Source organism: Battus philenor, unplaced genomic scaffold (genome assembly GCF_028537555.1).
Source record: "Battus philenor isolate CCGP_79_NKW_IND1 unplaced genomic scaffold, ilBatPhil1.0.hap1 SCAF_28, whole genome shotgun sequence".
Taxonomy (NCBI): Eukaryota; Metazoa; Arthropoda; class Insecta; order Lepidoptera; family Papilionidae; genus Battus; species Battus philenor.
In genome coordinates, this window is record NW_027181691.1 from 9850957 (window position 1) to 9871130 (window position 20174).

At 35.9% G+C, this 20174-nt stretch overlaps 1 protein-coding gene across 1 annotated transcript in view; it reads left to right on the forward strand.

The window, feature by feature from the left end:
- Positions 1 to 20174, forward strand: part of htt (huntingtin) — a 50680-nt gene that overhangs the window by 12992 nt on the left and 17514 nt on the right. Inside the window, exons 14-30 of the mRNA XM_068769368.1 lie at positions 808 to 927; positions 1546 to 1801; positions 2464 to 2638; positions 3099 to 3350; positions 4350 to 4528; positions 5872 to 6399; positions 6958 to 7118; positions 7392 to 7485; positions 8461 to 8560; positions 9147 to 9241; positions 10053 to 10298; positions 10678 to 11065; positions 13319 to 13505; positions 14906 to 15038; positions 16283 to 16465; positions 17615 to 17733; positions 18900 to 19031. Coding sequence (XP_068625469.1) covers positions 808 to 927; positions 1546 to 1801; positions 2464 to 2638; positions 3099 to 3350; positions 4350 to 4528; positions 5872 to 6399; positions 6958 to 7118; positions 7392 to 7485; positions 8461 to 8560; positions 9147 to 9241; positions 10053 to 10298; positions 10678 to 11065; positions 13319 to 13505; positions 14906 to 15038; positions 16283 to 16465; positions 17615 to 17733; positions 18900 to 19031 — 3348 coding nt within the window. The remainder of the gene's footprint in view (positions 1 to 807; positions 928 to 1545; positions 1802 to 2463; positions 2639 to 3098; positions 3351 to 4349; positions 4529 to 5871; positions 6400 to 6957; positions 7119 to 7391; positions 7486 to 8460; positions 8561 to 9146; positions 9242 to 10052; positions 10299 to 10677; positions 11066 to 13318; positions 13506 to 14905; positions 15039 to 16282; positions 16466 to 17614; positions 17734 to 18899; positions 19032 to 20174) is intronic.

The window sequence follows — 20174 nt, forward strand, 5'->3', positions numbered from 1 at the left end:
ATCATGTGATGATCATGACCAGATAATGTGGTGAATGTGCAAAACCCCTCTAGGTGGACTGATGACGTAGTCAAGATCGTCGAAAGACTTGGAGATGTTCGGGGGAAGTTTACGCCTTCCAAATTCTGAATTCAAATTCAAAATACCTTTATTTAAGTAGGCATTTAAAAAGTGCTTTTGAATCGTCGAATATTTTAACATTATAAGTAGTAAGCTACCACTGGCTCGTTGAAGAAACTCAACAGTTGATGATTTTAAATGATATTTAACAATTTATAATATGTACATTATTATATCAAGTAAGAAAAGGACCAATATATAGCTACTTCCGCCATGCAGCAGTAGTCGTGCAATAAAGTGCACTGCTCGCCAGCGCGTTGATAAATGCGCATGCGGCAAACAATGTGAAACACAACTACCACCGTTAAGTCACTCGACACGTGTTTCACCCCTCCACGTGGCATCCTCAGGAGTAATGTTATACCGAATAATGCCAAACACAAAGTCTGTTGAGTGAACATGACAGAGACACAGAGTCAACATGCGCATTTATCAGCGGGCTGGCGGGCGGTGTACTTTATTGCACGACTTCTGCTGTACATTGGAAGTAGCTACATATTAGTCCTTTTCTTACTATATCTTTGTTACTCGCTTGCAATTTAATCGTTTTATTTGCTATTATACTTTGATTAAATATATATGCTGTAAAAATATGTAACATTTTGGAATATAAATCAATTGAAAGTTGAATTTATCAATATTGAAAGTAAATACTCTGTTATATAATTAAAAATTGTTGTATTTTAGATTGTTTATGCTCTGTCCTGAGTATTATACAAGGAGTAAACAAATTATGGACACCCTGTATCGTCTTTTGGGGGATCAGGATCAAAAGGTCAGAGGTGCGGCGGCACAAACAATAGCAAAGTAAGTATTATTATGTTACCTATATATTCCCAATAGAGGCAGTACCTCCCCTTAGCGCTGGAGTTTGTTGAAGGCCCTGAAGTCAATGACAGTATAAAATTCTACTTCATGAAAGAACTTCTTAAAAATGTATTCAAAATCGAGGGTATTTAGGGTTGGGGTGTAGACACCTGATGGATCATCAACGCATACCCCTTACAAGAGAGGGTTTTAGTGGGTAGGAATCCAACATAAGCTTGTCCAGAAGCAGGGTATCATGCCACTCCAGAAAATTCCAAGAGATTTCATGAGATTGGTCGGGAGTTTTTCGGTATAGACCTTTTCTAATAAAGTATAGTTTATCTTAATATAATATATAAGTATAGTTTATCTTAATATATATATATATACTTAATATATATATATATATATATATATATACATGTATAAAAAGCGTTGTAATAAACACTATATTTTTGAGGTTTTTTTATTTACTCTAATTGATTAATCATACCTATGTCAAGACAACATTTGCAGGATTTATCAGAAATATAAAACTAAAATAATAACAAATATATAAACTTTGTAAAAAGAAAGAGAAAGAGAAAAAATAGTTTTATTAATTTTTGGAATTTCCAGCATTGTACCGAAAATATATCCACCAAGGCGTGAAACACCATCAACAATGATGGCAGAGATTGCCAAGCAACAAAGTGAAGCCTTCAATTTCGATCATAAAGGCTATTCCCTGGATTTGGTCAGAAAGATTTATTTCTACAGTGATTTGCCGCAGCAAGTGAAAGACGGAGACACGTTGAAGGACTGTGACGCATTGGCGATGATCATCGGTGATTTGGTGCAGAGGTTACTGTCATCTAATTGCAAGTTTTACTCTGTAAGTAATAAGGATTATTTTTGATTGAAATCATGTAACACATACAAATACACACGCACACGCACGTACCCAGAAACGCACGCACGCACACGTACACGCATACGAATACGAATATACGCACACACATACGTGTATGTGCGTGTGTGTATATATCTACATGTGTATGTTTGTATACGTTTTGCCAAAGAATGAAATTTTTCATTGTAAGTCACGACAAAATAAAAATAAAATTCTTGCAAAAAAATTAATGTTTTTAATTAACAAATAAAAAATAAGTGTTGATCGTAGAGGGGTGAAAATTTAGGGTTGTATATATTTTTATATGCTGTATCATAAAAAAATATAAACAAAATTTTTTGTCTAAAACATAAAAAAATTAGGGGTGAACCACCCTTAAGTGTTAAGGTGTTGTCCTATTCTTTCACCGTGGCCGATATGCGCGCTAGGATTCATGAAAATCGGTCGAGCCGTTTCGGAGGAGTTGAATCACGCACACCATGACACGAGTATTTTTATATATATATATATGTATACGTACGTATTATATGTATATATATATATATATATAAATTAAATAATATAAATATAATACTGTAAGTATTGCTATAAAAATTGCTGTAAAATACATATATCTAATTTATTTTAATTAAAAAATTCCACAGCACGGTCTTCTCGAAGCCCTCCAACTGGTTTGCAAGCGCTGGTCACCGTGGAATCATAAGGATGCGTTCACAGAGCAAGGCATTTTGAGTTATTGCCTAGACAGTTTAGATTACTGCAATGGAACTGTTGCAACAAGAAGTTTAATGTTGAATTTGTGCTGTATGATATATCCAGGTAAATAACACTTGTCTTTTGAGAGGAGAATATTGGAGATATGAGTGAAAGAGTGCGTGATAGAGGGAGAATGAGAGATGTATAGATTATATAGAAGATATTAATTTGATTGAATCTGAAATTAAATTGACCACCATTAAATTGAACTGTCGTTATGGTGAGTAAAGTTATTTATACTACGGAAAAGGTTCTTGTAAGTTCGAGATAGTACTCGTTTAGAATTTCCTAGAATCGTACGCAAAAAATTACAAGTAAGGTAACGCTTATTTACGGGAATACGGTACTTATGTATTTAGTGCAAGGATGAATTTCCTATACAGACCATTATACTAGAACTATCTAGCTTTGTTTAGACTTATTTTTTTGGTGCTTACTTGATCTTAGGGTTCAGTGTTTATTATTTAGAGAGTTCTGAGATTCATAACAGATGTAACTCGTGCTTTGTAACAATACATTACAGTTGAAATCCACAATGTAATGCGTCACAAAACTACAAACCGGGATATATTCGAAAGGGACTACCAGAATATTACTGAGAAATGGCAACATCTGGAAAACGAGAAGGTCGCAAGCCTGGCAGAGAAGTTCTTACAAGTGACGCTGAAGATGCTGAATGTGCTGGTGCACCTGATAGAGGAAGTTAATCCTAACGTCCATTTGAATAGGAGCGGTATTGCTTTACCGGGAAGTCCTGTCAGGAGAAAAACTCAAGGTATGTTTGCTTCAAGCTATACAGTTTTTAGTTCATCATTATCATCGTATTTCGTTACGGTGATATTCGTAAGACGATCATGATGATGTAATACTTAAAAGACATGACGAAAGGTTAACAATGTCAAGCGTCTAGTATCAAATCAATTAAAATCCGTAGTTATGGACGTTTTATGTAAAACTGTCTCTGTGTGCAAAATAACTAAAAGCAATCTGTACAATTTAGAAGCATTTTTGCACGAAAATAAATTTTTCTGAGAAATCCCATACAATGTATTTTTCTTATTTTAAACATTTTAATGCAACAGATATATTTTCCTACATCATTTAAAAATATCAATATTGTATGTGCTGTGTCTGCTTGTACATAAACAAAAATATAAACAAACGCGCGCGCGTACACCAATACTACCTACACCACCTACATCTACTACTAAATCACCTACATCTACTACTACATCACTTACATCTACTGGTATCCCGCTTACACCTATTATTACACCACCTATACCTGCTATTACAATACGTTCACGTACGTACATCTACACTAATATCTACAACAACATTGGCACCGACATCTGCACCTACACTACCAACATCTACAACTCCATCTACACCTACACTACCTATACCTACACTAACATCTACACCTCACACTAACATCCCCACTCGACACTTACATTGACATCTGCACCCTCACCGCCATCTGTACCTACACCTACACCAGCATCTGCACCTACATATATATTGCAACCTTCACTAAGTACACCTAAACCTCCATCACATACGTTTACATCTACACTTACACCAACATCGACACCTACATCTATATCTACACCTATACATAAACATGTACATATATAGAATTTTTCTTCTTTGTTTATTCTAATTTTTATAATTTTAAAAATTATTTTTCATAATGTTTTATTTTTACTTATACTCGTATTTTAAAACTAATTATGTGCCTTTTGTGTGTAATATATATGTATTCTCATTATAGACCCAATACAAAGAAAAGCCGGCAATTCACCGCAAGATACTGACGATAAAGGTTCCTTGAGGAAAAAGGTGCCCATCCCGGCAACCAGTTTGAAAGCAAACTTCGCGGGTCATTTCTTCAACGAACCCTTTTATATGAAGCTGTATGAGAATTTGAGAGCTATGTACTCCAATCATAAGGTTGGTTTTAGCTTATAAATGAAGTTATATTATATATATATTTATAAGTATACCTATATTACATACTTCTCTGAATGTTACTTTGGGTACATACAATAATTAAAATGTTATTAAATTTAATAATGTTTATTGTACATGTTGTAAAATATATGTATATGTTGTATAATAGTAAGTAGTAAAAAAAGTACAACGTGGTCTTATCACACGAGGCAATTTCTTAAAGACAATTATTGTATGAGAATATGACAAGTAATGGGTAGTTAACGCTTACATACAAACATATATACATATATGTATTAATATATATTAATAATGAATAAGTTATTGTTTCATTCATATAATGTAACACACATACACCATCCTTACGGAACAATTAAGAAATATTTATATGCGTGTCTTCATAAGCTTTTACTGTAATTATTGTGTTCAATAAAAAAAGGAAAAAATTAAATGTAAGTAAGCATGAGTAACTCCTTATTACATCTGCTACCTGACAGTGTAAGTTCCGTTACAATCAGTCCAGCCATTGCAGAGATTAGCCGGACCAAACATACAGACAGGCAATAATTTAGAAAAATTTAATTATGGTATATGTACCATATATATTCATCTTGATAAAGTAAAAACCATTTTAATAATACAAAAAAGTATCACACTTTTACCTATTTAAAGATTATATATTAAATTTGTTCATAGATTGTAAAATGCGATTAAAATAAGAATAGGACCGGCTTAGCGCCATGTTGTGACGTCACAACGGGAACTTGGTATAGTGTGCAAAAAAAGCAATGTTAAAAAATAATACCAGTGGCTAAAGTCACTCGCTCGGTTACCTTCGAAGCAGTTTCCAAATGCTTAATGAAACTTCCAAATACATCACGCGATATATGAATATTGCCATCTGGCCCTGGTACAATTCTTGCTTGTTTTAACTGGTCCAACAACATAATGGCACGTTTTTTCTCTTCCTCGAAGTACTTATCAACATTGCTGATAATCTCTCGAGCTCGCCGATGTAAAACACTACCTCTTTTGCTCATTGTAGAACAAATTAAACAATCAACAAAAACAATTATTATTATTTTTTTATTTTATATATTTAATGCTGACCGTACTTATATGAGTGAAGTTAGCCGAAAGCCCGTCCTATTCTTATTTTAATCGCATTGTATATGATCATAGATTAAATATGTTATTTTCTTATTCTTTCTTTAAAATATGAAATAGAATAATTAGAAAACAAAATTCGAGGTCCCTCTTTAGAGTGGCATTAGAAGTAGTACATAAGTTTGTGATGGGTCAAATAATAAAACATACCAATATTTATATATATACTTTTTCAGATTAATTTAGACCCTAAAAGCAGCATATTCTACGATTACCTAGCAACTGTATTGAACTGTCTCGCTGTCCAGCTAGAATTGGCAACGGAGAAGGAATTCGGATATGTCACAGAGGAAATACTTTACTATCTGAAAGTTCTTATGCCATTATGTCCTGACAAAACCGTCTACTGCATCACGCAACTGCTTAAATGTCTTTTCGGTACAAATATGATCAACCAATACAATGATTACATGAGTATCTCCAATAATCCAGACGTACCAACCAAAACAAACTTCTACCAGGACGTGATGTTAGTGAACTCGATTAATAGCACAGAAGATTCTAGAAGAAGCAGCGTTTGTTCGAACGCAAGTCAGAAGCTGTCGTTGGACAGTAAGAATCCGAGGATGGTGGTGGAGAGGCAGTTGCTCATTGCGCTGGAGAACTTTTCCAAGAACAAGACTGATAGAAAATGGAGTACGAATAAAAAAGAGTTGGAGAGATACATAAGGTTGTTCGAGCCTGTCGTTATTCAGGCTTTGAAGGTGAGATATGAATTATATATGTGTATGTCCCCCGTTTTTAAGGACGTCTCGTACTCCCCCTATCGTGGAGAGACAGAGACAATGTTTTTATTAATTATATTTTCTTTCCTATTTAGACTTCCTTACTCCTCAATGTCCACAAAAATGTTGTTTTACATTTTTTATCTTTGTTTATTTACTTTGTGTTAATTTACATTCTTTTTTTTACTTTCCTATACTTATTTTATTAAGCAAATTTAAAATAACATTTACTATATATGTATATATGTACACTCTATTTTGGGTGGACAGAAACAATATTTTTCTTAATAATTTTTTCACTCAGTTTAATTACATGCCTATCTCTTGTTATTCTCAATGTATTTCTGTTTTTCTATAATATCTGTACATATTTTATTTTTATTTCTTAAGTCGCCTTTCTTACTTCTATACTTTGGTTTTAATTTACATTCCAATTTTTTTACTTTCCTATTCTTACTTTTTTAGCAAATATATAGTGGAACAATATCAGTCGGGTGATCTGGTGATAAATAAAAAATAAATCTGATTTATTTACAGAGTTACACAATGCAAAATGACGTACCGTTGCAATGTGAAGTGTTATCATTACTGAACCAACTGCTGGCGCTGAGAGTCAACTACTGCATGCTGGACAGCGACCAGATCTTCATAGGGTTCCTAATGAAACAGCTGGACCTGGTCGAACAGCATGAAATACCGTGAGTGAAAAGTTTACTAAAATAAAAATAAACGAATACAGGCCTGCTAGTGATGATGGCAAACAATAATTGAATTTAATATGTGGTAATTGTAATCCTTTTTATTACATTCTTTATTATTGTTCCTGAAATAATTGATTTATGAGTATACCGTATATTAATTGACAACAAAGGATGTATAGCATTCACAACCTTACAGGTTTTATATCTATAGCATATCACCCTGCATATATAGGATTATATTCTAAGAGAATTTTCTTCTTTTATCAACAGAAATTGCTGCGAGCTAGTCAACAGTATTTTGTTGTTTTTGGTTCAACTGTCTTCTTCCAAGCATCACACTAAGCAGATAATAGAGATACCTAAGGTATGTTTAATTCAATTTAGTTATTTTTTAGATAGAGAATTTTTTGATGTAATTAAAAAGGTTGTATATAAAAAGAGAAAAAATCTTCTAATCTATTTTTTATTTATCTTTCTTTTAATTAAAATTAGCAAATCTTATGAAGGAATTAGATAAATTTTTAATTTTAATTAAAAAATATGCAACAATATCTAATAGATTCAGGCGTTACTTTACGGAAGTCCATCCTAAGTAAGAAAAGGACCAATATATAGCTACTTTCGCTATGCAGCAGTAGTCGTGCAATGAAGAGCACCTTCACATATTTCTTATACTTTAACCTAGACACGTTTAAAGGTCCCCGCTTTTTGGTGTTAAAAATTTTTTGAAGTTTTGAATATTTGTTGATCTTCTTCCTTTCCTAGCAATTTTATCACCTTTCTTACATTCTTCACGTTTTATTCATCGCGTTCTGATCTTTTACACATATATTTTTTTCCCTCTCATCCCATAGATGTCTCTGGGAAAGGTCGCCCTGCAGTGGGCGTTTATGGGCTGAAACGAGTGCGGTGTCAGTAGGAGTAGCACAAAGTTGGTTTAAGTGTTCTCAATCCAAAAATATAAATGCCTTGTTGTCGTCCAGTCACATAAAATATACATAACTGAGTTTGTTGTTCTTCTCGCTAGATGGCGCTTTACAAGCTCATGTAATTTTAAGCTGATGATCTTAACCCTTAATAGCCTAGAGTTTCAATTTTGATACCATTCTTTTAAACCGAATGTTCATATTACTATTAGTTTTATTTATAGGTTGGCTGTACGTATTTTACTGTTGCATAATATTCTTCCCAACGAAATTTAAAAAAATCTGTTTTTTCCTTCATCTAGACCCTCAAGCAAACGCAGTAATATTAAAAAAAATCACTTTTGTAAATCATATTAAGGGTTAAATAATAAAGGTTTGATATTGACTATTATCATATATGGTTATGTTCGCAGCTGATCCAACTGTGCGATGGTCTGATGGCATCAGGCGCTCATTTGGAGTGTACAGCCGGCTTGGAGCCCGTAGCCGTGAGGGTATTCAGTAACATGGGAGGTGGGACATAATAATAAACCACTAATTTATATTTATTTAATTACCATAATACATTGATTCCTCCAAAGATCGCCATATGTTATATAGAAGTTGAGAAAGTTATAATAATAGGTTGTCAAATATCTCCCTTCCGCTTTTTTGCTCTTTATTCAATGCTTTATAAAAAGTGTTGGCAAACAATGCGAATTACACAACTACCACCGCTAAATCACTCGACACGTGTTTCACCCCTCCACGGGGCATCTTCAGGAGTTATGTTACACCGATTAGTGCCAAACACAGAGTGAGCTCAGCCCGTCGCCGCTTGTTATTTATATGCCACCTCCCCCCCCCACTACTACTCAAAGTCACGTGACCGATCACGTGGGCTATTTTTATTATATCCTCTCTCTACATTGTCTTCTGGGTTTTCTTGAGCCTTCTCATGAGATATAGCATTAACAACAAGCAACATCAGAACGAAGAGATTGTACCATAGTAGGTGATCAGTTATATGTGATTATTTGAACACCAACCATAATTATTCCAAGGTTTCTTTGCTCTTTGGGATATCCTGTATATCTTTGTTAAGTTCTAAATGTCACAGGCAGCAGTGTGCTCGGTCGCGCCCAACAGCAAGAGGCCCAGGCGACGAGGGAAGTTCTATTCTATATGCTACAGAAGACAATGCACCAACACAAGGTAAGTTCACATCATGTGTCAGGAAAGAATTTTAAATTAAGAAGAATTAGAAAATAGAAGGGCAACAATTTGGTGATGGAAGGAAATTGACTTGGTCAAGTGGTTGCATGAAATGCTATAGCAGGGGTGTTTCTCTGTTATGAAGATGATGATAGCCATCTCTTCATATCAGAGAAACACCCCTGCAAGTCATAGGCCTCCCTCAAAGATCACATTGACGGGTCTTGCGTCTAGAGTCTTCCCGCGAGTTTAATCATGTTGTCTGTCTACCTTGTTAAGCGCCTAACAACTTCGAGAATCTTTCGGTCCTAACGACTAGCGATAGCATGAGAAGATTGAAGTACCCTGTTGGTAATTTAGATGAGCAATTCTTCGAGCTCTTGGCGTGGCCGTTCATTTCTGTTCTGATCCCACAGCAAAACTCCGAGCATAACTATCTGCTTTTTCTCTGCTGATTCATGCTACTCAAAGTTTAGTATATATAAGAAGAGTAAGGAAGAAAGAGAAAGAGGCATAAGATATAGAGACTTGAAACTTGTACGAATATTCTTTTTGTCAAATAGCAATAGGTCGTGCCGATCTTTGGGGCAGGTCTATGCCTTGCCGTCTATCAGCTGATAAGAACGGTTTTTCCGAAATTCCACCTCAAAGAGGTTGGGTGACTATGCATAAAAAAGAAACATAGTTTCAAACTACTGCTCTTATATGTAAGACAAAAAAGATACCAAGAATGGAATTTATGAAGTACACGCACAAACGTAGTGCGGGCCCCGCGGAATGAAGTGGAATTAAATATAAGTACAATTTTCAGGTTTTGGATCTAGTTTCGTGTGTCCTCGCGTTGTCGCAAGATCACCCGGAGAGCTACTACCGCTGGTCAGAGCTGGCCAGCGATACCCTTCTGAACCTCCTGACACAGAGGAGCATCGAGATAGACTCCAGTGAAGCGATTAGTTCCCTGGAGCGACTCTTGGATTCTGTATACAAGGATGTGTTATTGGAACAGAGTAGAGTGGAAATTTTATTGAAGATCCTGTTTAAGGCACCTCCTGATCAGGTAATTTTTAATGGTATCTTTAAGTAGAATAGTGCTAACCGAAATTGCTGTACCGCCCCTTAAGTATGCGCGCGGCGAGACGGGGAGGGGGAGATTATATTCCGCTCCCTTCCATCACTCCTTAATAAAGATTGACTAAGTAACACAGTGGTAGGATTTTCGGTAGAAAATGGCAAAACTACCATTACCCGCTACCAATTTGGTATCTCGCTCTCACATGTATGTATAGTTATTCGTATCACTAGTTCAAACGAGTTTTGGGATTTTTGAAAAGTAATTTTGATGGAAGGGGTAATCTTCTAGACGTTCAAGGTAACCTAGAAGATACCAATCGACCTGTAGATATTGCTCTTATGTTAATAAAGTAATTGTTTTACAGGCAACAACGCCACGCAAACAAAAGCTACGTTACCTATCCATTATAATGACGTTAATACGTAAAGTTTTGGTGCTGATACCGGAGAGTGAGATTCTGCTATCCATAAACTACCTAAAGTCCACCTGCATATCTCCTCAATCCATCTTCTTCAACGTGAAGCCGGACGTAGACCCGCTGAACGTGCAGAGTGTTAATGAGACCTGCGCGAACCTGTCGCCTGACGTCATCCTCGTCAGGTTCCTGTTCAAGACCTTGACCTTCGCGATCATAGAAATGGAGGACTGCCAGACGAATTTGGACCTTGAAACTAACGGTGATAAGGACGATTTGCTATACGCAGTTTGTGTGAACATCGTGGTCCATGTCAAGCATATGCTGCATTTGACAAGTGAGTTTATTTTCTTGTTAAATTCGTTAATTGTCATTAAGAAGTGTTTGTATTTAGAACAGAAGAGAAAGTCCTGCCTTTTAATTTTAACCTAGTGTTTAACTTTTTTTTTTATATTCCACAGACATTAGCGTCCGTGCCATTGTTTGAACAATTACATTTAATATTCCCGACCTGTTTATAGCTCTCTTTTTACATGTCACAGTCTTTACTAAGACTTAAACTATTTAATAACTTAAATCCTAGGTTCTTAAATCGTTGGTGTATTTATTGTTTTTCAAGAAGACCTAACAATGTCCAGTTATTAAAATAACAGTTCGTGCGACAACTACCCCGTGCCTATTTCCGAATTGCCATCCTCAGCTTGTACCTCAGCATCAGTTTGTACATACTCGCACGTGTGTGACGTGATATTGCTACCGCCGCACGGACACTGTTATACAGCTGTATGTCTGTTGTTCGACGAACAATAAAGACCGTCTGACTCTTTAGCTCCTGAGCCTCGTGGATAGTGAGCGTCCTTGAACCTGTCTCTGTACAGTACCCAAAGATAAATATTGCACATACCTTTGGAAAGAGACAATCGGGTAATTTCAGCTTCGTAGAGCATTATCTCTGTTCCACACTACCTATATGATGTTCTGCCAGTTATTTGTATTTCGTGCGACAGAGATAACGCTCTACGAAGCCGATTGTCTCTTTCTAAAGGTCGCTGGGTATTGTACTGTAGTCTTGGCTAATAAGAAATTGTTTATTGGCTTTGGTGTGAATCAGGTACAAGATGTTTCTCTGTTTCGAGATATTCTCCCCAGAGTAAGGGCATTTATTAAGGGTGTGCACCATCTTCTTAGATAAATATGTCCTCGTGCACCTCGTTTTTTACCTGTGTTATTCATCAAAAGTCCTTGATTTAAAAACCTAATGGTAAGAAAAGGACCAATATTTAATCACTTCCGTACATGCAGTGATAGTCGTGCAACAAAGTGCACCGCCCGCCAGCCCGCTGATAAATGCGTATGCGTCAGAGTTGACTCTGTGTCACACACAGAATACACCCACCACTCTGTATTTGGCATTAATCGGTGTAACATAACTCCTAAAGATGCCCCGTGGAGGGGTGAAACACGTGTTGAGTGATTTGGCGGTAGCAGTTGTGTGATTCGCATTGTTTGCCGCATACGCATTTATTAGCGGGCTGGCGGGCTGTGCACTCTGTTGCACGACTACCACTGCATGTGCGGAAGTGGCTAAATATTGGACCTTTTCTTACTTAGGATGGACTTCCGCAAAGTAACGCCTCATTCCATTAAGACCAAATAGTGATATTAAATTTAAAAATAATTACATGGTAGGCGCCATAGAAGGGTGATGTGATAACGTCGAAGTATAGAAAAATCCTACGAGAAGAGGAAGATTCTGAGGTCTAATAAACTAATAATAAAAAGTAAAGATGAGTTTATATATACATATTTTTAAGGAGATGTTACTCGTCGTTTCTCAAAAGGCTAAATTTCAACAGTAAGAAAAGGACCAATATATAGCCACATCCGCACATGTAGCAGTAGTCGTGCAAAGTACACCGCCCGCCAGCCCGCTTATAAATGCCATGCGCATTTATCAGAAAACAATGCGAATTACACAACTACCAACTTTAAATCACTCAACACATGTTTCACCCCTCCACGGGGCATCTTCAGGAGTAATCTTACACCGACAAGAACCAACCACCGAGTGCTCTCGGTGTTTGGCACATCGCATTGTTTGCCGCACGCGCATTTATCAGCGGGCTGGCGGGCGGTGTACTTTGCACGACTATTGCTGCATAGCGGAAGTAGCTATATATCAGTCTCTTTCTTACCCAAAATACAGTCTACATTTAACCGCTTGCATTGTTGGTTAAACCAAACGTTTTGAGCTGCCACCCGATGTAATTTGGTTATTTTGATGTACAAACGCCTGTTCAGCTACGCATGCTAATCTTAAATATTTAATGGATTCCATTGAATATAAAAGTTCAACAGTTACAATAGAAATAAATGCGAAATAATGTGGTTGCATCGTGTAAAAATAGGTGCATGTAAATGTATCATGTTTTTAGTCTTTCGTGTTAGCTATGTTCCGAAATATATATATATATATATATATATATAAAAGGTGATGTTCACTTATTTTCATCTCATATATATTTTACATTAGCGGTGTTAATACACATTAGATGCAATTAATCAATTGGTTTAAAATTATTTTTTTCAGATGGTTGCCTATTTCCATTGACAGCGAAAACCGCTCAAAATATTCTTCACAACGAACAGAGCGGTCTGAACACTGGACTCTACAGTCCCGAGGAGAACATCCCTCTTGATCGACTCAACATGATCTGTTTGAAGTCCGCCCACAGACTGCCGCTACTTATCGTCCACTGGTCGCATTTACTTATCAGGTGACTTTATTTATTTTATTTTCTTTATTGTACACGCTAGGACACATTTATAAAGTTTCATCTAATATATAAAATTCTCGTGTGTGTGGTGTTCGAACTTGAACTCCTCTGAAACGGCTTGACTGATTTTTACCAAATTTAATATGCGTATTCAGTAGGTCTGAGAATCGGCTACTGTCTATTTTCTATACCCCTAAGTGATAAAGGTTGTTCACACTTAAAAAAAAAAAAATATTTTTTTAACGAAATTTTTTGTTTTTATTTTTTTATGATACAGCATACAAGAATACATTCAACCATAAATTTTCACCCCTCTACGATCAACCCTTATTTTTTATTTGTAAATTAAAATATCAATTTTTTTTTGCAAAACAACGTTTGCGGGATCAGCTAGTAATAATATACAAGATTACAAAAGGCGGTATTATCACACAAGGCAATATCTTACAGACAACAACGGTAGTTAACATGTACAAATCATACATATATATAAACATATATATGTATAACAGGGGTGGTCAAACTGCGGTCCGCGAGCCACATGCGGCTCTTTGAACGATATTGTAAACGCCTTCTACCTCATCTTGGGGTGATGTGTATGTAATGAATGTAAAATAAGTAAGAAAAGTAAAAACAGGATCAATATTTAGCCACTTCCGCACATGTAGCAGTAGTCGTGCAATAAAATGCACCGCCCGCCAGCCCGCCGATAAATGCGTATGCGGCAAACAATGCGAATCACACAACCGCCACCGTCAAACTACTCAACACGTGTTCAACCCTCCACGGGGCATCCTCAGGAGTTATGTTACACCGATTAGTGCCTCTGTTGTTAATGACTCTGTGTTTGGCTTGCACTACTACCACTGCATGCGCGGAAGTGGCTAAATATTGGTCCTTTTCTTACTTAGGATGGACTTCTCCGGTAATTATTAGCTTCATTAGGCACCTAGCTGCAACTGCATCACGGGATGGTATACGATTTGCAGCATGTTTTCGTAGCAGTTGCCATGGGTGCCAATGAGACCGCGGGCGGCCTCACTTTTTATATAAAATTTACATTAGAATATGTATATAGAAACCTTTCTTTGTATTGAATTCACAACTTATTCATATTTCAAAGTTGGCTTTGAAAACCTATCGTGTTTTCTGTGTTACAAAAACGTGACCCGCCGGCGACCTCATGGCACACCGAGTACTCTGTTGCCTTTAAGGTCGCCGGCGGTCTCAGTACATAATGATATACATAATGTGTTATATTCATTCAAAGAATGTAAAGATCCCAAATTTTCACGTAAGGAAAGCCTACACTTGATATTTCCATTTGGCACCTGGGGAAGTCATGGCCAAAACAGCTTGGCAGTTAGAAGGTTAAGCAATAAAACTTTGATTATTTTCAGATTGAATTTCCTGTCGCAAAAGTATTGGCACAAGATGATGGTGGGCCCTGGTCGCGGCGCGGAAGGCGGCGCTAGACCTTTGGGTGCAGATGTCATACACGCTGCTTATACACTTGCCTACTGCGAGTATTTTGTGAGTTTTCTTCAACTACCCTCTTGTTATAATTATTAAACGTTTATATATATATATATACAGGATGATTTGTTATAGGGGTGTAGGTACAGTGTGCATTATTATATATACAGGTGATTGAATATAGGTGTAAACGCATTACTTTAACACTTACCAATCACCCGATATGAAGTGATCACTCTGAAATATGTAACATTAATTTATTTTTTTGTCAAACTATTAAATATTAACCAAAAAAAAACTGCCTTAAGCCTCCCAGAATTCCCAAGAGGGAGAGGGCGTCCAAAAGCTATGTGGTGGTCTAATATCAGAAAGGAACTGGAAACCCTTCAACTTGATGCAGGGACAACCCAGGATAGAGTGGCCTGGCGCAAATTGATAAGGAGACCCGACCCCAAATAAAGGGAAAAGGGAAGGAAGAAGAAGAATTTATTTTTTATTGTAATGTCATGGGCCAATGACTTCTAGCAGTAGAAAGTCTGTAGAGACAGTAAACTATAATTGATTTAAATAAGTATTAATTAGAATTATATTATTAATTTTTATTTATACATTTAAATTATTACTTTAAGGCTTTTATAACTGAAACTAATCATATATGTAACTTAATTGTTGTCAATTAATGTATTTTACTCTATTTAAAAAGCAATGATTCAAATAGTAATAAAAACGCAATGATAATGCAGTAAAAAATTGAGTTTTCAAAATTGTATATATATATTTATATATTCAAACCCATATACCAATACTTTGCTTTGCGTGCTACCTATTTTGTTAATTTTTGCATAATTATTACTAATTTTCACTGTGCGTCGTTAAATTTTCGACGTTACTTTGTTTTAGAATCAAATCTTAATTTTTTACTCAATTTTCTTTTTTTTTTTTTCTAAAAGACGACAACACTTGTTTCTAATTTCACTATTCCATCAAAACTCGAAGATTATCTTTGTAACTAAAAATCAACGCAATTTTAATGCGGTTTTATTTTCCTTTCTACTTTGATTTCATAATCTTATAGTAAAGTTTTAATTACGTACTGTGTTGTGCTTTTTTAAAAGATAATAATAAATTTGTAAATTATACGCATTGTATCTGGTAAAACAATGGTAAATATGCCAATTTATTTTTTGGCGGATTTATTTATTAGTATATATACATATATGTATATATGTCAGGAATAAATTGCCTTCAGTAATAAAACCGCCCAGTAATTTTTTTATTATGCAATAAAATCTCCCTTTCAGGTAGATAATGGTTTAACGCAAGCTGTGCATCTGACGTGGCTGTTGGTGAACCTGGTCCACGTTCTGATCAGCCAACATGATGAAGGTGTTGTTAAGAGTCTGATAGCCAAGGTTCAGCAGAATTCAGTGGCCTCCGGTCTACTCTTGCAGGCGATCGCCGCACGCTGTCAAGGCTGTTTGAAGGTATATCGGCTGATTGAATTTGACCTTCGAATTTTTTAGTTATTCTTTTATTACCACAGTTCTCAATGTGTTCCAGGTGGATCCACTGGAGTTCAAATAAAATTGACTGTTCTATACGTCCACTGCAAGGTATAGACCATGGATGCACAGACCGCGGCCCACCGGTCGAATACTGGTGGCCCGCCGACATTAAAAATAATACTCTCGTACATTCGAAAAATATTGAATTCTATTCCAGAATAAAACCAAAAAAAAAATTAATTACCTATACTTCTCGCGGCCGGCCCGCCATCAGTTCATGATTTGCCCGAGTGGCCCCTAGTCTTAATAAGTCTGTGCAACCATGGTATAGACCTTCCCAAAGATCGCCACGAGACCTCATATCCTCATATGCTGTTCGTATCCAGCGACTTCCTGGTATCTTAATTATGTCGTAGATCCACCTGGTGGGGTTCTATCCACACGGTATCTTTCAGTTCGTGGTTACCACTCTAAAACCATCGTTTATCCCCACCACCACCATTTATACCCAACGGCCATATTTGCACGAGCGATACGCCTTAGCTACTGCCAATTCAGACGAGTAATTATTTGAACTATTAGGCCTTTTTGGGGGGAATAAAGCATAATCGCCACATTTCGAAGGCGATCGCAGTGTGGTATTATGGTACGTAGAGGACGCTGCTGTCCATCATCTGAAAACTTATTGTATCCATGGAATTGAAGCCGCCACTTATGATTACAAGTCTCAGTTCTCTACCGCTAGATTATGTCAAGAAAGAAAGAGAGAGAGATAGTAGAGAACGAAAAGGAAAGGGACAGTGAAACAAAAATTAACAAGACAAAAAACGACCCTGCTCTTCCTAAAGATAGGGGAACGAAAATAAAAATACGTTACCACTGGGTTACCACTTAAAAAAAATAACTATAGAATTTGTTAATAAAGTTTTTGTTAACTATTAAAATTTAATGTGTTATATATAATAGATATTATATGGGAGCGTGTATATAGTTACCCACAAATGAGTTAGTAATTTGATCAACCTTAGCTTTTTTATTATTTAAAATATCTAAAGGTTCTTTTATTCGATATTCAAATGGAATTTTTTTTTCGTTCTACAACTGTTAAATCGATGTATTTATTCGCAGGACGAATTCGCATTAAACACTTACAAGGTGTTATCCTTGTGCCACGACAGCCAGTCCGGTGCATTGATATTTCTCATTTGTCGTATAATCGGCAAATTGGAACCAGCTATAGCTGTCAGGTAAGAATAATTATATCGTTACAAAGCACGAATTACAGAACCCTTTAAACCCAACACTGAACCCTAGAATCAAAAATACGCGTGACCTTGCAGTTATTTATAATTTTTTGTGTATGGTTCTCGGAACTTCTAACCGAGTACTATCTCGAACTTACTAGAACTTTATCCGTAGTATAAATAGGTGTACTCCCCATGTCGTAAATCAATGTTGTTGTTCGAGTTATAAGATTAAGATCTACGATCAGTGATACAAAGTGACTATTTGACTAGTTATTTGGACAGTGATGTCTTGAGCGATTTGAATGCGAAGTTTGGACTAAGCGAAAGTATGCTTTGTGTTAAAGTAGGGTGACCATGTGATTTGTGAATAAAGGACTCCCTGTGAACCAGTGGTGTTTCATTCCGAGTCAGAACCTACAGTACGTAACAATATATAAAGACATATTCTAGCATGAGAATTTTTATATCAGTTCTCTTGAACCTTTTTTCATTTACTATGTCTCAAAGCTATTAGAGGAAATTGGCAAATTTTTACTAAAAATGTGTAAGTTGTAAAACCAAAAATGAGAACTAAAATTTCAATAGGCAATAGGCACTTTCGAATCGTCAATCGGCATAAAATGTCGGCATTGTATGCCTACAGTAAGCTACCATCAGCTCCGAAGGCTGTTCTACCGAGAAGAGTCGAGAAACTCAACAGTTGCCTTTTACAAATATAGTTTTATAATTTTTTTTAACGATAATTAGCTTCCTGAGTGACTCTTAGATGTAATATACTTTTTACAACCATATTTTTTTAAATATTAGTCTTAAATCTCTACAGTGTTAGATCTAAAATAGATCGTGGAAAATGTTGTGCGGAAATATGTTTTATTTTTTCACTTTTATACAATTCTACACTTAAAATATATTACGATACAGGGGTTTTTTATGTTTCCATATGATGCAAATTAATTCATATTAATTCCAACTTTCATACATGAAATGTTTCCTTTACATCTTTTAACTTTAAAGAGATGTAAAAGAAACATTTAATGTAAACGCATCTTTACATCTTTGTAATTGTTAACGCCTTCTAATATTATATATCTGTCTCTTTCACTCACAAATGTGTGATTGACGGAAGCTTTATTAGATTTTAAAGTAGAATCTGTTCGTTTTTTTAGGTTCGCCAATTTAGCGATAGAAAGATGTAAAATTCTGGCGGAGGTGGCCGCTGATAAAGTGAACACGCAGCTATCTAAAGAAGACTTGCAAGTGGCGATAGAATCACTTCAGAGAGACAAGATTCATATAAGGTTAGTTTTACACTAACAGATTTTTTATCGTTTATAGGCAAAGCGAGACTGACAGACTTTGTACTGCTAAAAGTTATTGGCCTGACTCTTACAAATAATATATAAATAATAAATTAATGTAATATATAACAGAGTTTTCATTACATTTAATTAAAAATGTCATAGTGAGGGGCAATCGACTATCAGCGCCATCTATCGACAACCTCCGAAGTGTTTTGAGTTTCTGTATGTGATCAAAAAGTAAAGTGAAATTGTATATAAAATGTAAATAAATCATTTAATTATTATTCCAAATCGATTTCATCCCCTTCAAAGTAATCTAGTAGTAATCTTCCGATAAAATATACTTTTTCTAACACTGTCCAGTCCTGGGTACATTCTGAATAGAATTTTTCCGGTACAGCCTTCTTCGATTCAGTTTTATTTCCTCAATCGTATCCAAACGGCGTCCCCGAATTGGCGTCTTGAGTTTGCTGAATAGCGAGAAGTCGCACGGAGTTAAATCAAGCGAATACGGTTGTTGCGGAAGTATTTGACGCTTTTTTTTTCTTCAAAAAGTTGAGCTATTTTGTCACCAATTGATATTTGACGCGTTTCAGCCACGAAACATTCTTTCAAAACGGTTTGAGTTGTGCCAAATGATGTTCTAACTTTTGATAAACAGACTCTTGGAAAATGTTATAGACATTCTGATCAAATTAGAAAAAATATCACTGTCTTTTTAATGTCTGGAAGTTTTAAATGACAATTTCACTTTACTTTATAATCACAGTAGTGTACCCCTATCTCTAGGTAGAAACCTATTCACTATTAACTTGAAGACTATTAAGTTATAGTTATCTGGAAACATCCAGGCCGGAAGGTTGTATGCATGCTATAAAAGTGGTATCAGGTGTTAAGTGGTGAGTCGATTTGGTTCAACCAAATGATGGGGCTGCGATCTCTTGGTTGTTTGGTTCGACCATTCGAATTACCATCAGTCGACTGTCTATTCCGGTTTTGTGACTGAAAAACTCTAAAACTAGGGATGCATTCCTCGAAATCTGGAGAGTCATCACCACATCGTGATCTGCTTTTGTCAAGTGCCATATTCCCGACACGTAGCTGAATATGGTGAAGAATGTCATTAAAGCATTATGGTTC